Below are 25,250 nucleotides of genomic sequence, written 5' to 3'. Positions count from 1 at the left end.
CCTAATGGTCTTTCTGGTGGGAAAGCGTACGGCCTCAGTAATGGAGTCTGGATCACTGTTTGTCTCGGCATACTCTTCTCTGATAGGCCCGTGGTTCTTAATTACCAGAGTGACTGTTTATCCACACTGTTTGCCTGGATCCTTATCAGCCCTAACAGTGTTTTAACTCCCAGTGGAGAATGTGTGGGAGATGGCGAGAGGAAGTGAGCGTGTGTGTGTGTGTGTGTGTGTGTGTGCGTGCGTGTGTGTGTTGTGACGCACAATAGTGTACATGTCAGCGTGCATGCTCGATGTACTTTGTCAGACATGGGTCAGAGTGTGTGGAATGCAGAACACGCAGATTCTGCCAGCGATATCTTGGTTGTGCCGATGAGTTTGTGTTTGCACTCCTCGTTGTCGAGACGGCGAGTCAGACTTGCGGTCTGCAGTCATCGAGAGGACACTCGTGTCGAGGTTTTAGCGCCGAGGGATGAGTGTTCAAGTTTTTGCTTCATTCCTCAGCACCAACGGTATCAAGCAAACAGTGAATTTGCACGTTTTGCATTCCAAATCAGGAGCCCTTGTAAAAGTGTGACCAATTCACTGTGTCTGGATTGTAAAAATGTTCATGCAGTTTATCAGCGGTCTGCTTTTCATTAAAGGTGGAGCTGCTAGAATGAGTTGGTACTTTGTGTGTGTACACAAGTGTGTTTCTATATGCTTTTATTTGTGTGTCTAGTGTGTGTTTGTGTGTGTGTGTGTGTGCATATGCAAGCATGTGTGTAACCCGAGCTCTGGCCATCTCCCTGTGTGTGAGTAATGGTCCCTGTTTTATTGGCCCGCTCCTCAACAGACTCTATGAGTAATCACATAATGCCTGCTTTGACGTCAGAGCAGTTTCCATGACAACACAGTGCTCCCCACTCTGGGGAGGTGCGTTAGTTGGTCTTTTTTTTTTTTTTTTCTTCTTCCCTACATCTCGTCCTATGTGCGCTCAAAGCTCCGACACATTACTCCTCGAGCTAAAATCACCTCCCCCTAATCTATAGTTTCACAATGTGCTCGTATGATTCGAGCGGCACACTTTTCTCCTTTTTTTACCTTCCACTTTTATTATGGTCCATCTCTCTGTGTCTCTCTCTGAGCCTCTCCCTCTCTCACTTCACTGTCCCTATTTTAGTCATCCTCTGTCTCCTCTTGCCTCCCAGCTCTGTCTCTTTCGTGATTAGCCCCCATTTTACTCTCCGTCTTCTCCCTTCCCCTCTCCTTTCTTCTCTTCTCCAAACTCTGTCATGCCCGACAAACCACCTCTCCTATTTCCACGCCAGATGTATTCGTTTTTCTCCCTGCCTTTCATGCACTGTTGAATTCCAGTGAACGGCCGACCCCTCTCTTTTCTACAGGCTCTTCCTCTTCACAGTTTTGCCTTTTCCTTTCTCGTTCCTCGCTCTGGTGAGAGGACAGGCCCGGATGAAAAGGAAACATACTCCCTTGTGTACCCGTGCCTACATACGATTAATACTGCTCCAGCCATCCCCCAGGGAGCCAGAGGACAATATAGCAAGTTCAGGTTTAGTTTATTACTGAATAGAAAAAAGGAGCATCGTTACAAATGATAACTTGCTAGAGTGCTCAGATCTATTAACTGCACTCTGTTCATTTGTTTGTATTGAGTTTCACCAGGGCAACTCATTTTTAACACAGAAAATAGGGACAGCACCCTAGTCTCTTCAGCTGTATGTGCGAGGAGATTCAGCTGTCTAAGCAGAATTCAGACAGATTGGAGGTCATCTCTGAAAGTAGAGATCTGTGGAGGGAATAAGCACAAAGGTCCAGAAAAAACAAATTCTGAAAGGGAAAGAATGGATGAAGATGCAACCAGTGACTTGTTGGATTCATTTTTAAAGGTTCTCTAAAGAGCATGCACGACTGATATTTTGTATACCAGGACTTGAGGGGATACTAGAATTTTGTCTAGTTTCTGAAGTAAAGATTTTATTCTGTTACTTCACATGTTCATGAATAAGCTGACATATAACTGCAGAGTATCTATTACTAAAAATATAACAAAAATGGCAGCCATATTTTCAGCTACGGCAACCAAAGCTGATTGCCAGCGTGGAAACCACTTTTAAAGTTAGTATTAAGCCCCGATTCCACATTGAGTCAGAAACATTTGGATGCACCATTCCAATAACCATCGTACATCCGTAATTCAAAGTTCAGCTGAAGCTTTGCAAGCTTCAGCTGAACCAGCCTGAAAACCATCAACATGTCAATAATAAGGCCAGCCTCAATCTCTAGCTAGCAGCGGACGGTCTGTCTGGCTAGTCAAACACTCACTCAGTGAAGCCGTTAATGGCTCTGTGTTTTGTCTGTTGTCGTTGCTCGGAGAGGCCGGGGCTGAAAGCATTACTCGGCCTATTTCCGACCCATTTCCTCCCCCTATTGAAAGTGGTGTATGGCTGTTCAGGAAAGGGGTATTGCTGTCTCCCAAACCAGCGGTGATCTACCGCCCCTGCCGCTCTGTCATGTAGATACTCGTCTCTGTCAGTCATCCAGTCAGGAGTGTGATTGGTGACTTAACAATGAAGACAGACTGGTTGTCTGGGTGATGTGTTTGGGTCGGGGAGCAGGACCACTGTAATAGACTTTGTGTCTCTTCAGCAGGGCTTGCCTCGTACAGGCGTCCGTCTTCATTTTACAATCAATTAGACCCCAGTGGAAAACAGGCCGTCTGACACAGGTGCATGCGTGTGTGCAAAATGTCCCTGTAGATGTGTGGATGTGTGTTTGAGAGAGGAAAAAGAGGCAGACAGAGGAAACATGAGGGGTAGCGCATGAGTGTGTGTGATTCTGTGCGGTTTGCCAGAAAGGCAGCCTTACCAGGTGACGGCCATAAAAAAGTGCCGCCTTGCAGCTCAGCCCCGATGTGACGGCTGGGCTTCTGGCTGACTTGCCCTTGACTTGTTTCTGAGGCCCAGGAACAGACAGAGCCATACCCATTAGTGCGTTGTGAAGTGCATGTGACTGGAGTTCTGACCCGAGAGTCTGGGAGCACTATCGAACCGTAACCCTATGGGCCACAGTTGAGAGCGTTATTGCCCGGGGCGAGGTCCATTCTGCCAACACAAGTCCCCTGGTTTTGCACAGTTTAGCGTGGCACTGCCAGCTCAGCAGAGGGATCGAATCCAGCCAAGGACGAGGACAAGGTGAGAGTCAGAGCCGGGCAGGGTGGACTTTCCCACTGCAAAAATGTTTGAAAAGTGGGGGAATCATTGTCAAAGAAATGGTTAGACATTCTTGAAAATACAGTTATCTGCTTCCTTGCCAAGATATTGATCTAAAGATCTGTAGAACTCTTATGTTCGTCCGTTAAATATGAAGCTACAGCCTGAAAATAGTTAGCTTAGCTTAGCATAAAGACTGTTAACATGTGAATCTGCTATCCTGGCTCTGTTTGTCTGCAGCATCTCTTTAACTCATTAATTAACCGTTCAATCTAATTTGTTTATTCCATACAAAAAACACATTTTCCAGTCTTCATGCTAAGCTAAGCTAACGTGTCCTTGTTGTAGCTTCATATTCAATGGAAATATACGAAAGCGGTTCTAATTAAAATTCTCTGGAAAAAAGCAAAGTGTTTCCCAAAATACTGAACTATTCCTTTAAGTGAACCCGTCTCATCAGCAATGCTGTCTCGTCAGAGCCCATCAGTGTTAATCCACCAGTTTGTATAACAGTGTAAAAAAGATTGGAATGAAATGTGACACATGGAAAATGCACTGTCCTACTAAAACAATCGCCCTTCGACCTGACAAGAGTCACTTAGCTATTGGCTGACAGCTCGTTATTGTTGCTGTGATTAGTTCTGTAATGTTGTAATCACTGACAGCAAATGTTTTGGATGTGAGTGCAGGTCGGGCGAGATCTGTCTCCAGTTTATTCCTCCACTGTTCTGCAGTGACGGCCAGATCTGAGACCCCTCCGTCCACACCCAGTCCCCCCCCCCCCCCCTTCTCTTTATCCCCGCTTGTTGTCTGCACAGATCCATCTGCTTCAGGCAGCTGTACTAATCAGGTTATATGGGAAGAAGTAATTCTGTTTGGGGTCTGTTTTCCATTAGATTAATGCACACATACAGATAATAAACATGCAGATTTTTTTAGATGGAAAAAAAATAACCATTTGACCAAATTTTCACAGTTTTTAACTCCAAGGTGGCCATTTTGTATTTACAACTCTTGCACAGTACAGCCTTATCAACCGTGCCGTTGTAACTGTTTATGGCTCAGTTTTATGATTCCTCTCTTCTAGTCTACCTCCCTAATTAATTGAACTACTTCCCATTATACTAGATTATCCTTTCCAATTGGGCATTTTCGAGCCAGGATTGTGAAAACAATCTTGGCTGATGGTCATCATTTATCCAGAGTTGCAGCAGACATTATTTGTTGCTGCTTTTACATGGTCTACGGAAAGTGCAATTACAGCAATTACAGATGAGGAGTCACACTAGCTTCAGGCTACAGACCCATTTTGTCGGACTAATACGGGTTGTGAACCTCTGTTGAACACGATGTTAAAACCAGGATTAATCTTTCTTTTCATTGTTTGATTAATTGTACTGCCACCATTACTGATTGGCCAATTAAGAGTATAACAAATGAGGATTTGGACAGTGTAATGGCTGAGTGAGGTTAACCGCAGCCTGCATCACACTCTCCATCATGTTTTCTCTGCTTCTTCAGATGGTAGCAAGATGAGCCCGCTGTTCTGCGGTGTCTTTGGATCATGTCGAGGAGAGCAGAATGTGAAAGGCAAAGGTCTCAGCAAATTGTTTCCTCAGCTGTGCTGCAGAGGGGACTGTTTAGGATAGGCCAAGAATGGAGAAGCCCTTTTAAAGTTGTGTTGTCTTGAACTTTCTCTGCTGTGAGAGTTTTTTTGTGGCTTTCAGTAACAAATGCAAAGTATGCCACCATTTTGTGAAGGAGAAAAAAAAAAATGTCAGGAGAGGGAACTAGATGTTGTTATCCAAAGAACAACACCATCTCAAACTGGTGTTTCCTGTGTTCATGATCATATGTCATACACCTACATATTACCAAATTAAATGAATTACCTTTCTATGTCACACATTTGTTATAGGATAACAAATTACGATTTGGCAATATTTTGGGAAAAAGGAGGTAAAGGAGGTGCTACAAAGACCGGGGTTTACCTCCTGTGTCCCGAGTGGATTTGGATTTGGCAACAAAATCACTTTGTTTAATTAAGTTTAGTTGTGTTTTTTGTGTGATGTTAAAGGAACAGCATGTCGAATTTTGTTGCATTTAGCGGTGTGGTCGCAAATGCCCCTCCGCTCACCTTTCCAAGACTGCGATAACGTGATCCGCCAAGTGCTCAGAGGCCATCCATACCATAATAACACTACTTTAAGATCATCGGCAGTCCACAGTTTTCTCTGTGGCTCATGTTCTCGTACTAACACAAGCGAAAGAAAGATGCTGTTGATAGAAACATGGCGGTGCAACGTGGTGAACTCAACAGTGAAGATGACCCGCTCCCAATGTAGATATGAGGGGCTCATTCTAAGCTAAAGAAAACAGAACAATTCTTAGTTTCAGGTGTACCCCAATGAAAACATAGTTATGAATATTATAATCCGTTTCTGCAAATAGATCCCCCGAAATGCGACACACTTCTCGTTTAAGTAAACACGTTGTGTCTTGCGCTTCAACTCACTGTTCACTTCTTCAGTATTAAACAAAAACCACCATCTGTCCCTTATCACTTCTCACTTAAGTGCTACGAGTGCCTGAACCGTTGAGCTATGCCTCACATGTTACAAGTGGATATTATATTGCAATAGGGGATAAGAGCAATTTCCTTAAAAACATATTTAATGTTGCAAAATTAATGTATATACACATACGTTCGAGACGGGGTTTTTATGAGCACATGGTGCAAAGCTAAACCTTTTAGCCAACAACAAACAAAATGACATCAAACACATGACATAACCTTTCACACTATTCATTCATCTAATTTTAAATGATTCACATATTCACATATCATACATTATCCTACACACCTTATTATACTGTAAGTTCCTCATTTCCACTGTTGTCCTCTATAATACACACGATAAAATGTAACAATAATCCTCAGACACGACACCAAACAATACATATTGTAGTTTAGAACTGAAGCGTTCATGCATATTTATGTAGTGAGTTGTTTGTTCCCTGTATCCATCTCCTGACAGCAGTTTTGCAATTATTTATGGATTCCATGTTTTAAGTGGAACAGGAAGACTATTTCAGGCAATAGCTTTTCATGAGCGCACAACTGCTTACGAAAACAGATGGCAAACACAACGCAGTGCTTATTTATTTTATCAGCAAAGATGAATATAGCAAACACAGGCCCGGTGAATGATTGCTGCTTTTATAACGTGTGATCTCTGCTCCCTCTGTTCTGCAGCATCTGAGACAGTATCAGTGAGAACAGAGACTGATGAATGTGAGGAATGTAAGCTGACGTCACTGCACGCACCGTAGCTTCAGTCACATGGCTAGGTAAACACAAGTAGCCGTTTGGCCTGATTTGTGTGTGTGTGTGTGTGTGTGGGGGGGGGTGGCACTAGTGGCTCTGATCAAGAAGATCCAGGAGCAAAGTGTTCCTTCAAGAGAGTTTTTGCTCCGTGTTTTCGAAAAAAGAAACAAATACTTTGTGTATTTTTACTAGGATTCCTTCTGTGTTTGAACAGCAGCCCAACAAAGTTTTTTAACAATGTTTTTCTAACTTGTGGTTGGCCTAAATGCTGTTCTAGATCCTGAGCACACATGCATACATGGACACTATTACTGTACACGTCTGTATGCGCACGCAGACCTGAAACCTGAGCCATGCACAAACATATGTATCGTGACATACTTAATGTTTATTGTACATGTTTTGGAGATAAACTTGCAGACATGCAGTGTAAACATGCACAACTTTCTTATATACACAGAGATGTACTGTAACACACAAACATGCATTCAAACTCAGTCATTTGCTAACAACAGTTGTAGAAAGTACATTTACTTGAATAATTCAATGTTATGCAACATCATATCTCGGCTACATTTCAAAAGGGAAATATTGCACTTTTACGACATTTATCTGACACCTACAGTTATTAGCTATACTACGATGATTAGGATTTGTAAATGCAAAACATACATGGAGATTGTAATGTCAGATGCAAATGGTTCCAATTAGTTTGCTCATTAATGCAACAATGTCACAGCGCTGGGGAGGTGAACAGCAGAAATATGCTTCGCTGGACTGGCCTCATTCAAATGAATGAGAGGGCTGAGTTTTTTCACGCTGAGCTTGAGTTGATTTTAACGTGGCCTCAGTGCGTTGTACTTACAGCCTTTTACTTAAAGTAGTGCACTAGTTCATATTTTTATATTAACAATGTATCAAATGACTAAGTAATGTGAAAGGTGTCCAGCTTGTCCAACTTGCCCAGCACCAAATGGCAGACAGGCAAAGTAAGTTACAAGCTGGTCGACATAATGGAGCATTTAGATATCTTCTCCAAAAGTTGGTGAAGACCAAAATAGAGCTTAAAGGAAAGTGAATTTTGGACTCACATTCACCTAGTGGCATCAAAACATTTGAAACTTTAGCTCATAAACAACTTCTTAAGATGTCAACATGTCAGTGATGTGTTATTAGCCTTTTGTGATCCCCCCCCCCAAGTGGCGAAAAAAAAGCCATCACTTGCTTGTACACATATAAAGCATGTGTCCATTTACAAATTCACAGTTTGAAATATTTGTGCCTCCACAGCGAACAATCACTCTGGGTGGTCCAGTGACAGAGCTGTTGTCACTTTTCAGTCGAGCTCTACTGAAACCATACATCCTGATATACCTTTGCCAAAGGCATAACTGCTGCACGGCACAGTGACAACATATTATTACTGCTGTATCTTTGGTTATTATCACATCATCCATCACTTAGGTGAGCAGGACAGAGAGCTTTTCGATAGTGTATGGTGTGTGGTGCTTGCTGATGGCTTTCCTTTCACTCATGGAGCCTGCAGCCTATTTCCCCAGAGGACAAACCAGCATCTCCTATATATTATCCCCCTGCTTGATTTACTCTAAGCCAGGCTTCGAGAATGGCTATCAGCATGATGGTCCATTCCAAATGGCTCTATGTTTGGCCCCATCGAGAGAAGCCCGCCAGAGTGTGTCAGAGAAGGCCGTCTCTTGTTCTCCCGTACCTTCATGGTCCCTGCAGACCCCTGCATTCCTTCTACATGGGGAAATAGACCCCTCTGGGAATTTCACTGACAAAGCAAGCGTTTAACAAGCTAATGGTGGAAAACCTGCCCATGGGGCTGACCTGAGCCTCTTCAAGGGGAACAGGCTCTGTAATGCAAATCCGTCCACCTGCAAAAAGAGGAAGCAGAGATTTATGCTCGCACACAGGTACACATGCTGTTTATTAGCGGCTGGCATTCACACACTTCCATGCATGCACACGCAGGCTTTGAGTACATCAGTCATTACATGGGTGCTGTCTTGATTGTACATTTACATTTCTACAGCAGTGATTTATGAAGGATGTAGGGATGTGATTTAAAGGCATATGCTTGAGCGGGCAGTCGCTGTCTGTTTGTTTACTGGAGTCCTGTGGGAATCTTGATGGGATTGTAAATGTTCTACGTGCAGCTGAAATAGTGGGGGTAGATGTGTGATGTGTGTGTGCGTGTGTGTGTGTGTGTGTGTGTGTGTGTGTGTGGTCTTCTCTCTGATGAGCACAGACAAAAAACTGAACACAGACCTAGCTGAGCAGACCTGTGAATAAAAGATGAAATAACGTATGCACTGGAGGCATGCATGCACGAATTCCCATACTGCTTTCATAATGTTGCCGTTGACTGAACTCTGTGTTCTCAGAGTCTCATTCCCGACTCACTGCATTATCTTATAACAAAGATTAAGTTAGATGCTAAAGCTAGAATGGTCAAATATCAAATACAGTAGATTTCAGATGTCACCATTGCGCCAAAACTAACTCAAAAGTTCAGTGTGTTTGCTTCAGTTCTCATGTCAAGATCAGGTGCAAATTGTTTTGTTATTCAACTGTTCATTAACTTTAAAATCCCCTCTTGACGTAGGTCTCCTCCTCCAAAATAAATATTGCCTTCTGTCCCAGTTAGACTTATGGCTTCATAAAAACATTTTAACACCCAGCCCTGTTGTCTGAGACCTGCGCTGTGCACTAAACCAGCTCACATCCATTTCTCATTGCTTAAATAAGACCAATGAGCAGCAAAATACAGTAAAATGTGGCTTAACCCTGTTTTTTTATCAGCCTATGCTCCTTACCCTCTGGCCTTTCATAATGTAATTCATAAATGTGACAGAAAGTCTTTAAGAAGACTCATAAATCGATATTACCATTTCCATTTTGTAATGAAAGCTCAGCTGGAAAATACCCAAGTGGCTGAAGCAGGCTGAAGGGCTGAATCACCGAGTTGATGGATGATGGGGAAATGCACTCTTTATCTCAATGCTGTCCATCAGTTTTGATGAACATGTAGCCGGGCCAATGACACACACATAAGAGAGAATCTGTTGTCCCCTTGATGGGTATGTAATTAGCCAATCAACAAGCAGGTGCAGTCACCTTTGGGGAAATGTGTTGAACACAGAATGAGTTACAGCGCAGCCTTAATATATTAATAAGAAAAGTTAGCTTGCATTTAGTAAATGACTTGCAGCGTCACAAACTATTTATTGTGACATAGCTTTTCGAAACAAGTGTGCTGTGGCCATCGAGTAGCCACTTGTGTTGTCACAGTTTGAAGCAACTGTGAATTAAACCACACAAAGCCATACTGGCACCTTGCAGACTGAACAGAGCAGAGGCCTGTAAAACAAACAAACTAGTGAGTGCTGTGTTCCCTTCTCAGCTTTCCAGGCCCCAGCAGTAATCCTGACTGGACTATTATACACTAATGGCGTTGGCATGCTGTTTAGAGGTGGGCTGCCAGGTCTACCCAGCCAGATCCCCCCTTTCTAACCAAGTTGAATGTGCGAAGCTGTGAACCTTGAGGAGGAGTCGGTCAGAGCTCATAAGCTAGGAAAAGCAGCGTGTACACAAATAATATTACAAAAGAATAAAAGATTATGCTTTACATGGATGAGACTTTAAAACAGAGTTTTAGTTTAGTTTAATAGGAGATTTTTGGTTTGTCATTGGCACATTTCAGGCCATCGTGTTTGATGATTTTCGAGGTCAGAATATGGGGTACTCCCATAGAGGTATCCTCTGGGCCACGTCATCCTTGTGGCCTGTGCTTTCACCCTTGGAGACTGACAGATCCATCTCTGGTAGAGCCTCAAACACTGGGTTTCTTCTAGGATCAGGCTAAGTCTCTCCCAGGAAACGTAAAGATGAATCCCATCAGTCACACTTCTGAAATTAGCCGAGTCTGAGTAAGAAAGTGTTAAGAGTATGGGAGGGCTAAACAGAGTGCAAATGCAGTTCTGGTGTGTGAACTATATCATGGGATCATATGTATGCATGTGAGCATTGTTAATGCACATGCAATTGCGGTTTTTCTCATTAAAGCATGTTTGCTTTGCAGGCCGGTGCATGAGACAGAGAATGTGAGAAGTGTGTGGATGTCAAACAGCTTTTAGGTGTGAGTGTGTGCTAATCTTTGCATTCACACAAGTGTGTTCCTCATTCCCTGCACATGGCCCGCTCCGCTTTGGCAGCCCACCTCAATAGTTCCCTTCCCTCCAGCGATGACGCAAATGACCCACGATGACTGACCCCCACGGTAAAACCTGTAAAACATTAGCCAGCTCGAGTAGGAATGACTCTCCATACTCTACCCTCAGCATGCAGGCACTGAAGGATTTATTCAATTATTTATTTATTTATTTTAAGTGTCCTCCCGGCGGACTGCTGCCGTGCTCAAAGAGGATGTGGCAGAGGAGAAGGAGTCACCTGGACAAGGAGCAAGGCCGTTTGTATCGCAAATGTGTGTCTGCCTGTACTTGAGTCTTTCCACACTCTTTTCCTGCAGTGGATAGTGTACGGGGAAAATACCCACCCCTATTAATTCAGAGCACTTAATGTCTTCTTTCCTTTCGCCTTATAGCATTACTATTGCCTTGTGTCCAATTAAATTCAGAACAGCTTATGAAGAGAGTTTTTCAAGGAGGACGATAGTTTATTTAGTGAAAAATTCAAGACAGGGAAAGTATACATTATGGATCAAAAGTTTAGCTTGTTATAATGTCAGTGAAATGTATGTAGCCGACATGGGCTGTTTCTGGAGTCCAAATGCCTAATTCAGATATCTGAAGGGCTGACAGTTATAAAGAAAATCTGTATCTGTCTACACCTCAGAGAAAGAAATGGATGAAGAACACCATGGTAGACCAGAGGGTCCAATTATCAAAGCTCCCTGCACTCAAAGCGTAGGTAGCAATTAATGGAGATGTTAAACATGAATGTACACTATTATACTACATAGGTTTCTCCAACTGCTGCAGAAAAAATGCTTTCATTAGAAGGGATATCCTGTAATTATACATTGTCATGATTCTGGAAAGAAAACTGTATTAAAACAAACAGACAGTTTCCCAAAGGGTGCTATATGGCACTCATCATGAGAATACCTCCACCTGCGGGTGCAAAAGAAGATTACAGCTCACTTTCAGAGCTGTGATGAGCAAGACAGAGTTTACTGTGGCTCTAACAACCATGAAAGTGAGTACAAGAATCTTTGATTGTTGCTTTGATGGTGTCCTTACAGATAAGCCGCTGTCATTTCTGAAGCCTTCCTATAGTGAGGCTTAGTTGAATCTGACCTAGTTTCTTTTTGTCGACTGAAATGAAAGTGAGTGCGGGGATGTCTGAGTCAAGCATTGCAGACGTCAGAATATCTTAGACAGAGAGCAGTGATAAAAGAACAAAGGAGGAATAAGTAAGAAAATATTCAGAGACCTCGAGGCAGCGAGTGTCAGTCTGAGTGCGTGCGTGCGTGTGTGTGTGCACTTATGTAAGTCGGCATATGTGTGAATTCATGACTTTGCAGACCTGATTGTAAGTTAGAGCATAGTGAGTTTAATTGGACAGAGAGGTGGTGCATTAAACCCCTTGGGTCAAGCTGATTTGGAAATCCTGCGGACTGATCTGCTGGCCCTTAATTAACCCGACCATATACCGTAAGATCAGCACTCGCTCTCTTTCTTCATCCCTTCCCTCAACCAGGAGATCTTTAGTTGCCACTTCTTGTAACCATGTCCTCAATTGAAACTGCATTTGGGTCCCAGTGAATCCAGTTCACTAACAAGCTAGCACAGCGACTGAAGATCCAAGTAGACACACATCAACTCCACTCATATGAAGCCAGTAATGAGGGTCGGAGTAGGACGCGGGAGGCGGAGAAGGAAAGAGGGAGGCAGAGAAGAATGAAGGCCTCGATCATGAATGAATGATTAAGAAACACTGCTAGCAGTTATCATGCACTGAGCTATATTAGGACGAAGCAGTTTCCGGTTCCCTTTTTCCAGACACATTTAGAAAAGTACTCGGTAGTAAGTCGATGACAGTGGGTCAGACTCATTGCGAGGCTTCAGAACTATCGGTGTGAAAGTGGAGCTCCACTATGGGTTGCTGTCCGCCACTTCACACTTATAGGGAAGTGGTTCTCTGGTGGCAGCAAGTCAAACAACAAGCATATTCCAGTAGTTTGTTTGTGCTTTGACACTGTGGTGTTTACCCAGCACCTCAGAGGCACGGCAGCTTGCTGTGGGCCGTGGCTCGGCGCCATGGTGGTGGACAGGGCATGGCTGCATACTGGCATCCACCCTGCTGCCCTCTTAACACCCTGGGTGAGAGGAAGGCTGGGAGTTTACTCGCCTGGCACTATTTCATTTTGAGTCATGAGAGTGCAGCTCATTTTCAGAGGGAAAAGGGTGTATTTTGGCTGGCTGCTTTCATCGTATGTGTGACCGTTTTTATATCATCCACTGTACTTAGGAGGGCCCTTTTCATTATTTTCCTTTGTGCCTGAAATCTAAACAAACTGTCATCAAGCATGGAAGTAAAAGACAGGACTTCTTGTCGTGACGCAGGTTATAATCTAAATCTGTAAACATCCCTCTTCTCCTTAAGCGATTCCATCAGAGTGAACACCGTAAGAAATTTGGGACAAGGGACAGTCCTTGTTTGGGCAAAAAGACAAAAATCACCCGAAACTAATATGAGGTTTCAGTCTGAATCCAGCCTGAATCTTTGTCCTGGTAGTCTTGTGAAGGAGATTTCTTATTGTTTTGTTTCTGTAAAAAAAACCTATGTGTAACTACAGGAAGAATCCTTCTGCCTCAGCTTAGCAATGAAACACCATCCAAGTTGAAATAAAGAGGGAATTTTGCACTATAAAGACTGTGACATTTGGAAAACACACTTTATTTGGCTAACTTGCTCAGACTGGAGTCTCCCTCAAGACGTCAGTTAATCCAAATGAAAAAAAAAGAAGTAGTTTAATACTTGTAATGGTATGTAGCCATGCAGAATATACTAGTTAAATTTGTCGGTGTTTAAAGATATAAATCTCTGAAATTTCTTCCTTCACCCCATCACTTTTAAAAGTTCAACAGCAACATCTCTTTCAAGGACCAATGTCTCGGTAACTCTCTGACTTCAAAAGCAGAAAACGGTTCCAAAGAAAACTATTGACAGTGAGGTCTTTGGGCTATCCGCAGTAAATGGGACGCTGTTCCTGGAAAGACACATTGTTGTTGCAGTTTGAACCCTTGAGGGTTCCTCTGCAGTTGTAAATTGAGAGAATACAAGTGTGTGAAAACTAGTTAGCAAGTAGTAAAAGCAATGGAAAAATAGTTTAAACTTCCAGTCTTGACACTCCAAGAGGGAGTATGAATGCAAACTAGGCCAAAACTATCGGGAAAAAAAGGAACAAAGGGATCAAACCTTAATGCTGACAATGTTAGAATCCTTATGCCTTTTAATCTGTGTTAAATAACATCCAGTTTGAATTTGTCTGAAATTAATTCAAATTGACACATTTAAAACATGACCAGTGGTGCAGATGAGGGCTCACATGAGCTCAGTATGATTTTATCATTTTCAATTTAGTTCATTGAAATATCCCTGACTTGGCTGCACCTTCTAGTATCACTCTGGATCATGAAAGTACAGCAAATCTTCAGAATGCGTTCACAATGGAGCCGGAGTTCCATAAAAATGCCTTTGACCTTATTGAGTGTTTCATGTTACTCTGGTAGCTATTGCGCCGTGATTGAAAGACGTACTTCCACTTTCAAAGACGCAACGCATTTTTTCTCTTGAAGACTGGTTTCAGTCTCTTATAAATCACCAGTATTGCCATAAGTGAAAGCCACTGCTAGACCTGAGTTATGGGGCGGTAATGAATCTAGCAGAGGGTGAAACAAAGGGCATAACTTCTACAAAGTTGTTATTTTTCCCAGTAGGTGCACATGGAGCTTTAGGACAAAAACAAATCCATTTGGAGATTTTACTGCTTCGGCTGCGTTGTGCTGCCTGGAGGGTGTCCATGAAAAACCAGGAGATCTCTAAGAAATCATTCATGTGTGGTTTTACCTCTTTAGACATAATATTGGCAGAGAACTGTCATATGTTTTAGGTATAATCTTCGTTCTCCTGAAGCAAAACAAGGTAATAAAGTTTGAACAAGTCTTTTTGTTACCAGCCGCGACAGCATGTGGCTGGTATTGTTTTCATCTTGTGAGTCTGAGTCTGAGTGTGTGTGTGTGTGTGTGTGTGTGTGTGTGTGTGTGTGTGTGTGTGTGTGTGTGTGTGTGTGTGTGTGTGTGTGTGTGTGTGTCATCATGGCAAAATATGGTCATGGAGACACCTACTGTAGCAGGAATTACTTTCCCAGGTGTTTATATTCATGTCTCTCTGTCTGTGGACAGATTTGATCAACGTGATAGTGTCACAAGTGCAAGATGCAGTCACACATCAAAAGGAATACCAAGTGTGAAGATGGGTGTGGTAACAAGGTCGGCGGGCGATGGTCTCCAGTTTTCCTTGTTTCTTATCAATGTTTATTCTTCTTTGGAAAGGATTAACTAGCTGGAAAGGAAGACGTACATCCTCTTTGTATCGTCATATTTGTCTTTGCTCTTTTATTGGCAGTGTACAATTCAGCCTCTCTGAGGTTATTATCCGGTTTTGCTGGGTTTCTTTTGACTCTTGTGACGGAAATTTCAGCTTTTTGTCTTTGAAAAATGTTTTTGTTCTACAGTACTTTCTTGTTTGTTATGACACCGGTGATTTGAGGGCTGGAAGCACTAACACCAACATTCTTGTTTACTGATTTTCCAGCACTAAAGAACATTCAAACACAGTGGCACCAGACTGCATCCACTGTTTGGTTTAGTAAGTGAGTAGCACACCATCCACATGTATTTGTTGATGAAATGTTTTGAGCCGGTCTCAGAGGAAATTAACTCCACTGTGGCCTGTAAAGTCACTTTGTGCAAATTTTATGCTCAGCTTTGATTTTGTGTGTTTTTTTCATTTTGGCACATCAAAGGCTGCATGTAGACTTCTGTGTAGTCTGGGTCTGTCTCTCAGAGCATGGAGATGAAAGGGTGGGTTACATAAGACTGTAAGACCGAATAGGCTGTTTACGTGTGTGCGCCTGGAGAGCCTCACTGATACTAAGACCTTCTAATGGAGCCGGACTCAGCCGTGACCATGGAGGAGCTGCTGCCAACTATACTTTAAAAGCGAAACCCCGTCGTCAGAGCAGTAAAACAAGACAAACAGCTCACTGGACGGCTAATATTATCATTCACAGTAATTTACATCTCATACGTGGGCCTTTTACACAGATGATTGCCTGTTTGACTTCCTTTTTTTATGGAGTATGGTTATTTTAATGCATGAGAAGGTACACACACGCTTGACGGAGCTTTAAAGTGACTCACAGATATAATCATGCTTATGATAGAAGAATCCAGGCTCTTCAAAGCTGCAGTCCTTGGGCTAGAGAATGGAGCATGGAGTGAAGAATATGTTGAGAAAGGGCAAATCCCTCATATTGCATTTAAATAAAAGAAGATCCTTAATGTCAGACTGTGGAAAAGCCGTTGTGCTTTATGAATGGATGTGCATGGTGTTGTGTGTGATTGTAATGATGCTGCCCTTGTTTACTTACTGTCAGGGTCACCAACGTTTTGTGGAGCCATTAGCAAAATGGCTCCTCAATAAAATTCTTACTGCGACCGATCAATATACATGCAACAGTATGCAAGATTAGCCGTGGACAGACACAGAGATGCACACACACTCAGTCACGCAAACACAAGACCGAACTGATGATCACCTGGCAGAGATGATGATAAGGCAACAGGGGCAATTTATTTAGCACTAAGCAGCAACAAAACAACACTTCTGTCCAGACGGACCAGTAGCACAGGCGACCAAAACCAATGTTTTCCTAATGTTTTCTCTCACAGCATGACACAACTCAATGACCTCCTCTGACACAGTAAATTACACCTGAATTATCAATTTGGCTCTTATGCTGAGCCCCTTGCCTCAGTGTGTGCAGCCACAATTTGTCACAGCGACATGCTGGGTTTCTCAGGGCTTCTCATGTTGACTTGGCTCTCCTGCAACGTGCTCACCAAAAACCAGTGACAGAGCTGCACTAATGCATTTGGTGACTCCCAAGAAAGTGGAAAACGGGTTTACGAGGCCTGTGGGAGGACACAGTGGCTGGTAATTAGACAGTGTAAAAAATGTAAACCCCCACCAGACCCTTAGGCAGTGAATAGGAGCTAAAGTAACCCAAACCTGACTGTGAAATTGCATTAGACGTCTGCGCTTAATGGAAAGTGAATAAAGTGAAAAAAAATAGACAAAACCCATTTTTGCATTTATGAGCATTTCCATCCCCCCCCCCCTCACACACTTCTTCGACTCTTTGCATCACCATTCCTGATCCTCCGCTTTTTCGCTACAGCACAGAAAATCTCAACTATGGTGTTGCCTTTGTGCAGAAGTTCTGCTGTAGGACGCTAACAGGAACAGGATGTTCATGACTGTGGTTTGAACATGTCTCTCTTTTCCCACAGATGCTCCCCCGTTCGGATTGGGACCACAAGAGAGGCTCCCGGGGATCACAGGTTAGCACTGTCCACACAAAAAGAGACACACTAGTAATAACAATAATGTTTAACAGCTGACAGGAAAACGCACACACACAGGAACTAGTTCCCTGATCTCTGTCACTCGCCTACACACACCTTATAAATGACGCAAATAGCAGAAATCCCACCACTAACAGGCCCGCTCGCCCACTCATTTCAGCCCTGGTTAAACAGCATGTCCAGAGGTGTCACTTCCCACCAGAGTCCTTGTTGTACTCTTTTAGTCTCAAGGACGCAGGTCTGTGATGTAGCTGGAAGGTGCTGCACAAGCCATTAAAGGCCAGGGAATTGAAACTAGAGGGACTCAGGTGGCACAGCTCGTAGAGGGCAGATACACACAAACACATCCCTGAGATTACCTTTTTCCATCTTTGGGGGGTGAGAATGTGTGTGCGTGTTTGGGGATTGGTGTATCGAGGTGCCACAGGGCAGAGCTCTGGAGTACATGAAGAACAAACATTGCCCTTGGTGTTGACATGGCCATATACAGTATGTTCTGCTATCAGGAGGATATCCTTTAGAAATGAATAGACAATGCGTTCGTGCTGACACTTTATGCTGGGGTAGCAATAAAAAGTTGTGGTTGGGGGGTGAATTGGGGCATTTTTTATGAATAGCGTTGGTAACTGTGCAGCGCAGGATTGGCCTTGAAATCAAATTACACACTGTAATTTCCTAGAGATGCTAAGTCCCATATAGCGGTATATCTGTTCCCAGATCAGCCTTACAATATGATCCTCTTTGAGCGGAGACATTTTCAAATAGCATGTTACCCTTTTGAAATATTGTCCAAGGCTCATATCAATTTGTTATATGGGGTTAGTGCTGTAGTCAAGCACATATTTTTTGATTGATGCATTCCCTAAGCTGCCATTTAGACTCAGTGGTCAGCTCAGTTTTTTTTTTTTTTTTCATTTGGATTGGTGCTCTGCGTTCGTCAGTGGAATCCTGTAATAGTCCAGAGACTGACAAGACGTGTAAGAAGTCAAGGCTTATGTTGGCATCCCTCTCCATCTCATGGCTATTTTCCCTTGGCTCTGCTCTCTTGGACCAGGTTGTTGGTCAGAGAGGCTGGTAGCGCTCGACTACGCCATGGCACCTCGTAGAGTGTGTAAATCACACACTCTGCTCTTTAGCCGGTGACCAGAGCGTTTGATTGATCTCCACTTTGTCATAGTCGCCAACATGCACACATTAGCGGGCTCATTTTCCAAACCGCTTTTTTTTTTTTCTTCCCCCACCCGTCCGAAGCATGCGGTGGATGTTTTAGCCTAGGAATTGACAGTGAAGTTATGTATGGAAAGAGCTATTTAAATATTTGTATTCGACTTGAAAACACATTGGTTTTGGAACATTACCCGGGGAGATTATCCGAGAAAAGAGTGTCTGTAGGCCCCGGATCTCGAGACTGTTATTCTAAATTATAGAAAGGCTGGAAGAGTGGTCTGTGAGGCAGACAAGCCATGACATTGCAGTCATGTTGAAGATTTCTCAAAATCACTATGAGCACTTCAAACACTTGAGACCAGCGTTTCTTAAACTGCGGGTTTTTCAAGTTGTTAAAGGTCACTGCCCTTCTTCTGGTTGGCCCCGACATGACAGTCCAGTAGAGTATTTTCTCATTAAATTGGGTCCTGTGGCATGACATGAATTTAAGGATGAAAGAGACTGAAAACATTCAACTACCTGAGCTTGTGACCGTCCTCTGCCTGGTAAACAATTGTATCTGCAAACGATACAGAAGCATTAGCAGTTTTCAAGCTCCTACCTTCAACACCTGGTGCCATTTTTCAGAGAGTAAGTGATGAATTGAATAACATTTTAACTTGGTTTTATTTATAGCATGTCTGTTCAGTTTGCAAGTTGTTTTAAATCTGCATGAAGGATTTATGTTTAACCACTTGTATCATGTGGTAAATCCTCGCTCAGTGTATGCAAACCGTTTTACGTTTGCCCGGTCCTTTATGCCAGGATTTCTTGCTTGCTTCTGCCTCCACCGGTCTGTTTGTGTGTCTCTCTAGCTCTGTTTTTTTAATCTTACTTGGTTCCTTTGTTGGAATCAAACCCCCTGAATTATGTGTAAGGAAAAACAAGCCTCTCCTTGGAGATGAGATGGCTGCATGTTAGGGGTCAATTGGCTTGACCTTTCCCAGTAAATCATTAATGAGGCAGTTATTATTGTTTGTTTTGTGTTAATACCCCTCAGATCCCACAGCACACCCCCTTTAATAAAATATGTAATAGTGTGTAATTGTATCCTGGCTGCAGCCGAGGACCTGGCTCAGCACAGCTTTGGTTTGCGTTGACAGAGGGGTTGTGAGGGGAGTTGGGTCTTGGTGGGGGTTTCGTTGGGAAGTGGGAAATACAGTTTGGGCTGCAGGAGCTCAGGCGAGGAGCAAAGAGTGTCTCAGTGGAGTTTTCTGTTACCGTTCTGCTGTGATTCACACTTTATCACCACTCCGTTAATTCAAGCAGAGAACATCACCAACTCCCAGGCTTCTCTTCAGCTAATCCATCTGGACAGATGTAATCAGGGCCATTACTGCACTGCCACTGAAATAGAAAACTGCACGGTAATGATTTTTCAAACATGCAGAGAGTTCTGTGTAAATGAAATCAAGCTAAGAAAAATTAATTAATGCACTTAAATATTCTTTATTTAATATATATTCCCCAGCTTCTTGCTCAGCAAATTCCTGTATATCTCAGAGTGTGCGGGGGGGGGGGGGTAATTGCAAACAAGCACCAGAATGTGTGTATCCGTGTGCTTTATGAAGATCCAGATTTGCTTACATTATTGAAATGTGTTTACTGAGAGAATCAAGTACCTTTCGTTCTCCAGTAGGCCCCTGAGGCATTTGTCCAGTCTGTAGCTCTCCTGTGGGATACATTATATTCTCACCATTACACAATTTTAAGAAGCTTCACATATCACGGGTATTTTACTTGAGGCTTAGAGGGCTTCATGTTTATATGAGGGAGCCAAGGGGTTAAAAGTGCATTCAGTGGACCGTCTCAGAAATTGCAAAAATGTGACCTCTTTGCCTGTGTATTCCATTAATAATAATCATTAGACAGAAGGATCAGTGATTTGTTTGTTGCATCAAATGCACTTCATCTGTCTTCTGCAGAGTTATTGGCAAAAACATGTGGATGCAGCAGGAACACCAGCAGTCATACTTCAAACACTCAGTGTTTTTGCAGCAGTCATAGTATCACTTGAAAAAATGTGTGCATACACATATCTGAAGTTTAAATATTGTAAATGCATGGATGCATACCAGCATTTAGCAAAGCATGTACAGCTTTTTTTATGTATATAAATACATATAAATATAAATATATAAGTATATTAATTCCTCAAAAACTTTCATATTAAATGTTTCTGGTCAATGACTCTCATTTCATCGATCTGGTACAATATCCAGACTAAACCGGCACTAAGAGTTATTTGTAATTATTATTTGGTGCAAATTACTGCAACTAAAGCTACACATTCAGCAGAGTAGGGTCTTGAGTACAGAGAAGCTGTGTGGACAAATAGCTTTTCACTCTTCAGGAGTGATTGCTGGTTTGTTTTGACTGGACCTTGGTTTGGTTTACATGAACTGCTGCGCGGGTGTTAATCTATGGCATGTCTATTGACGTAGTGTTCCAAACTGTGTTATTCACTTATACACTGTTGTTATTCATAGTAAAATGTCATAGCAGCATGTCCACGCAAGGTTTAGTATACGGCTTGGCTCGTTGAAGAATCATAAAAAATGTTTGTTAATGCTGGTAGTCACTTTTATCAAATGTAGCATGTCAACAAATGCTGGGGGCTTGTGACCGAATATCACACCGACTTTGCGGTACATTTGTGACCAGGGGTGCTTGGCACAGGGGCCGGATTAGGAGGATCAGGGGGTGTGTGTGTGTGAAGGGCTGGCATCAGTCGAAACAGGAACTTTCTTGCCTTTTAAAATCAACATGACTCCTGGCAGTTAAATGCAAAAGATCGGCCAGCCACAAAAATACCAAATGGCTGCAAGCATGACAGAATCCACATGCTCCAAATATATTACTTTTTGAATTGAAATAAGTATTTTTCGAAATGACTTGAGCAATATATTTAACTGCTATGAAATTGTAACCATCATTCACTTTTCATTCGTTAAGAACACCAGCCCACAGGCTAAAGTGCAGCGCATAGTGTTGTATGACTGCTTCATTTATTTAAAGTGGAAGCACACAACTTTTCAACTTCCCCCCTAGCGTTTCCGAGTGGTTCTAGACAACACAGGACGCACTGCATTTTGTTTTCCACGGTTACTTTGGTTGTTACATCTTCTGGAATTTCCGCTGCTAGTGAGAGTACCTGCAAAGAACTACATCGATACTTTTTGGCAACTGGGGATAGCTAATGATAGCTTCTGGGTAAAACAAAAGTGCTATCCATTTCCTGTTTTAGTTGCACAATGGTTGCACCTTCTTTGTGCCGTGAATCAAGCCTTCATTATCCCAGGAGATCGAAAGCTGTTGGCAGATAGAGTTGCATAGTGAACGCCAGGCTTATAGGGAGCCAATCTAAACGCAGATGGTGTCATTATTCTGTAGCCATTGCATTGTGCAATCATCATTTACTTGATGATGAAACATTGAAAGTACAGTTTGTAGTAGTTGGTGTTGTTGCAGATTGCAATCAATTGAAAACACCTTTGCTCACTCCTCCCTTTCCAAGACCTGAGCCGCCAAGTGCAGAACCACCTCGCTCAGAGGCCTTCCATACCATAATAACGTTACTTTAAGAGCAACGGGAGTCAGACGGCGGCTGGTGGTATACCGCAGTTTTTCACCCTGCGACTCAGTTACAGTTCACGATCGTGTAGGGGGACTAGGCCCTCTTTAGTGTTTGGTTTGTTTTGGGCTGCTGTAGAAACATGTTACTCAATGAAGAGGACCTGCTCGCTCCCTATGTAGATATGAAGGGCTCATTCTAAGCTAAACTATTCTTAGTTTCAGCTTGTTATACACTAATGAAAACATAGTTAGGAAAAATATATTCCATCACTGCTAATAGATCCACGAAGGGCTACACACCGCCCCTTTAATGTCCAAAACTTGTTTATTGCCACTTTAAAAGCAATAATGTAACATGTTTGGAAATACCCCTGCTACTGCCAGCTGTTTTCATGGCCACCAAGTAAGATTGATACATTTGAGTTAGACACAGAAGAATGATGAATCATTTTCAAACCAAGGATACTGTTGTTTCGATGATCAAAGAGACAACCTTTGTCTTTTTACTCTATAATTTAAGGTAGTTACTCCCAAATCTCCTCTACACAACTCTCTGAGGTGCTGGATCACTGATTAACTCTGAAGGGTCCATTTCTCAGAAAAATCTCTACAGAGAGGAGTGTGAGCCAGACAGTTGTTGACAGTTCCCAGATGTGAATGTGTGTTGCAAGGGCTGCATTAAAAGAGAACGTATGCTTATGGAACCATTTAGAGAAATAATTCATGAAACATATTCAGTATACAGCTTCACTGGAAGGTGTTTAATGGAGTTTACAAACACTGCAGACGTGACCGAGGAAAGAACACCATGGTGCTTTCAGAAAAATGTTACAAATTTTGAAATGCTCCATCATAACATCTGTCCAAAAGCTTTTTTCTATGATACTCACAATGCTGCTTCCCCAGACAGGGGTCAGTGAGTGGGGCTTGCATGAGATCTATCCTTCCACAAGTGGAGCCGCTACAGAGGTGCCTGTGGCTGATGGATGAAACCGATCATCTTACCTGAGAGGAACTGCTTATATAACCTTATGATATTATGTAACTTGCTCACAAGTCGATCTGTTACAGGACGTCCATTGATGATTCTTAAGTTTTAGTTTGCAGATTGTTGGAAGATTTGGAACATCAGGACTTATCGTCCAGCCAAGACCAACTTGCGCCAGGGATGGTCGGGACTTTACCTTCTTAATCTTTCCCTGCAATCAGCTTTGTTTGATAGCTCAAAGCTCTTGCTCCTCGTCTCACAAACATTCTTTAGATACCTTTAGAGGGAGGGTTTTTAAAGGTCGATAGACAGTGTTTTTTGACAGCATGATCTTTTAAATTAAGCAAGGTCTTGGCTTGTTTTAGCAGAGCAGGTATTGCCATTTTTTCAGGTCAATAAGAACAGTACAAATTCAGTGGAAGCAAGATCCCCACCGTGTCCCCAAATCTCAAATGCTACTCATTTACCTGGAGCCTTTCATTACACTTTATTTTCCAATGTCATGCTTTGGGCATTAAGTGGCTTGCCCCCAGTGCAAAATCAAACCGTGCACATCCTTCCCTCCTCCTATATGGCCACTTCAGTCCAATCTTTTAGGTAGTCAAGCTCAGTGACACTATGCTCATCCTGCATAGTGTGTTTAACTGGGCGCACACATGTGTCTCTGTGCTGCATGCTCAGGATGATGCCATTTTCCATGTTTGTGTGTCAGTCTTTGTCTATGCAGCGTGTGTTTTACTTGACTTTCGTGTTGACTGTGGTGTGAGAACTAGGGGTTAAGTTTCTAGAAATTGCACAACTTGTTTGTGTGTGCACGCATGCGTGGTTGGAGATGCTCTGACCAGACAGATGTTCTCCAGCAGCTATATTCTGCTTAAACCCTCTCTTAAGCAAACTCCTAAATCAGCCTATAAATGAGCTGAGAGAGACAGGTGTTTACATCGTATGCTCACAGCATGCATTAAAGCAGAATATGGGAAAGAGGAGAGGGAGGATAAGAAGAAGAGAAGTGGAGAGGAGAGGAGGGATGAAGGGGGTTACAATAGCCTTCTGTCCTGAAACGTTCCATCAGCCATCCCACAGGACGTCTCCTTGTCTTTAAAAGGGATTAGCTTGGTCCCAGTGCTGACCATGTGTCAGATTTATCAATAAATGTGTGTCATTATCATGTGTGGATCACCACATGTGGAGGAATGGCCTCACACCCGCTGAACACACGGCTTTTGTCTTTTTGCAGACTAAAAGAAAAAGTGCATAAATACAGTGACTTATCTGATATAACTAGGAAAATAAAACGCGAAACCTTCACTGTTCCCACAAGTCGAGACGAATGAAAGGTGTTCACACATGTGTTGTTCAGGTCAACCTCTTGCCACTTAGCCAGTGTAAACAGTATAATTCTGGGTGCCTGGCAGCTGGTGTCAAGGTGAATGGGACACGGGGGGAGAAAAATCTGATAACATTCTTTGGAAGAAAAGGGAACTCGTGAGCTTATTAGATAAACTTGTTGGCAGCCAAGACTGACCTGTGTTTAGTTGTGGTTGTTCAACTGCTCTAGGCACAGCAATTAAGAGCGGGTTGTGAACTTTTCACTTTACCCTGCAAAAACAGGGCCGGCTCAAACTGCGCTGCTGCCTTCAAAGCGCAGGGCAGACGGTCAGAAACAGACGAGGGCTGTTCGCCGTCTCAGGGGTCAAGAGTGAGGAAGTCAAAGGTCGGATTCTAGCTGAGACATTGCTAACGAGTCCATTCATTAAGCCTTAAGTATAGCACAGCTGTGCTGAACATGGTTAACCTCATGTTGTTGTTCACATGTCTAAAAGTATGTCAAGTCCTACAGCTGTGAAGTACCACTCCCTGCTCCTCCTCACGTTTAGGCTTTCTCTGAGCTGAAAGGAGCCATATAAGGTGTAGATGAAAGCCTTTGATGTGTGAGTGGATGGATGTGTGCATGTGTGTGTGATAACACAATTAAAATACACTTTACAAAGCTTGGCCGGATCTCAGTCTGACATGAATATGTCTCCTATGATAGTAAAGAATGACTAATGGTGAAAGACGTATTCAGATCCTTTATTAAGTAAAAGAAGCAATACAGCAATGTAATAATACTCCATTACAAGTTCTGCATTCAAAATGTTACGTAAAGAAAAGTATGTCAGAATTATCAGCAAAATGTAAATTTAATAGTATCAAAAGTAAAAGTAGTCACTCTGCAGGCGGAAGGGCCTCCATCGGTATTA

General features: G+C 42.7%; 1 protein-coding gene across 1 annotated transcript in view; it reads left to right on the top strand.

Annotated features, from left to right (window-relative positions):
- The window catches only part of LOC306698173 (cGMP-inhibited 3',5'-cyclic phosphodiesterase 3A-like), a gene marked incomplete at its 5' end in the record, with an annotated part of 62,455 nt that overhangs the window by 17,181 nt on the left and 20,024 nt on the right, over positions 1–25,250 (top strand). The window contains one exon of the mRNA XM_079162381.1: positions 17,163–17,213. Within this exon, the coding sequence (XP_079018507.1) occupies positions 17,163–17,213 (51 nt within the window). The remainder of the gene's footprint in view (positions 1–17,162; positions 17,214–25,250) is intronic.

The sequence above is a fragment of the Pholis gunnellus genome (assembly GCF_910591455.1).
Source record: "Pholis gunnellus genome assembly, chromosome: 7".
Taxonomy (NCBI): domain Eukaryota; kingdom Metazoa; phylum Chordata; class Actinopteri; order Perciformes; family Pholidae; genus Pholis; species Pholis gunnellus.
This window is presented reverse-complemented; position numbering and strand designations above follow the sequence as displayed.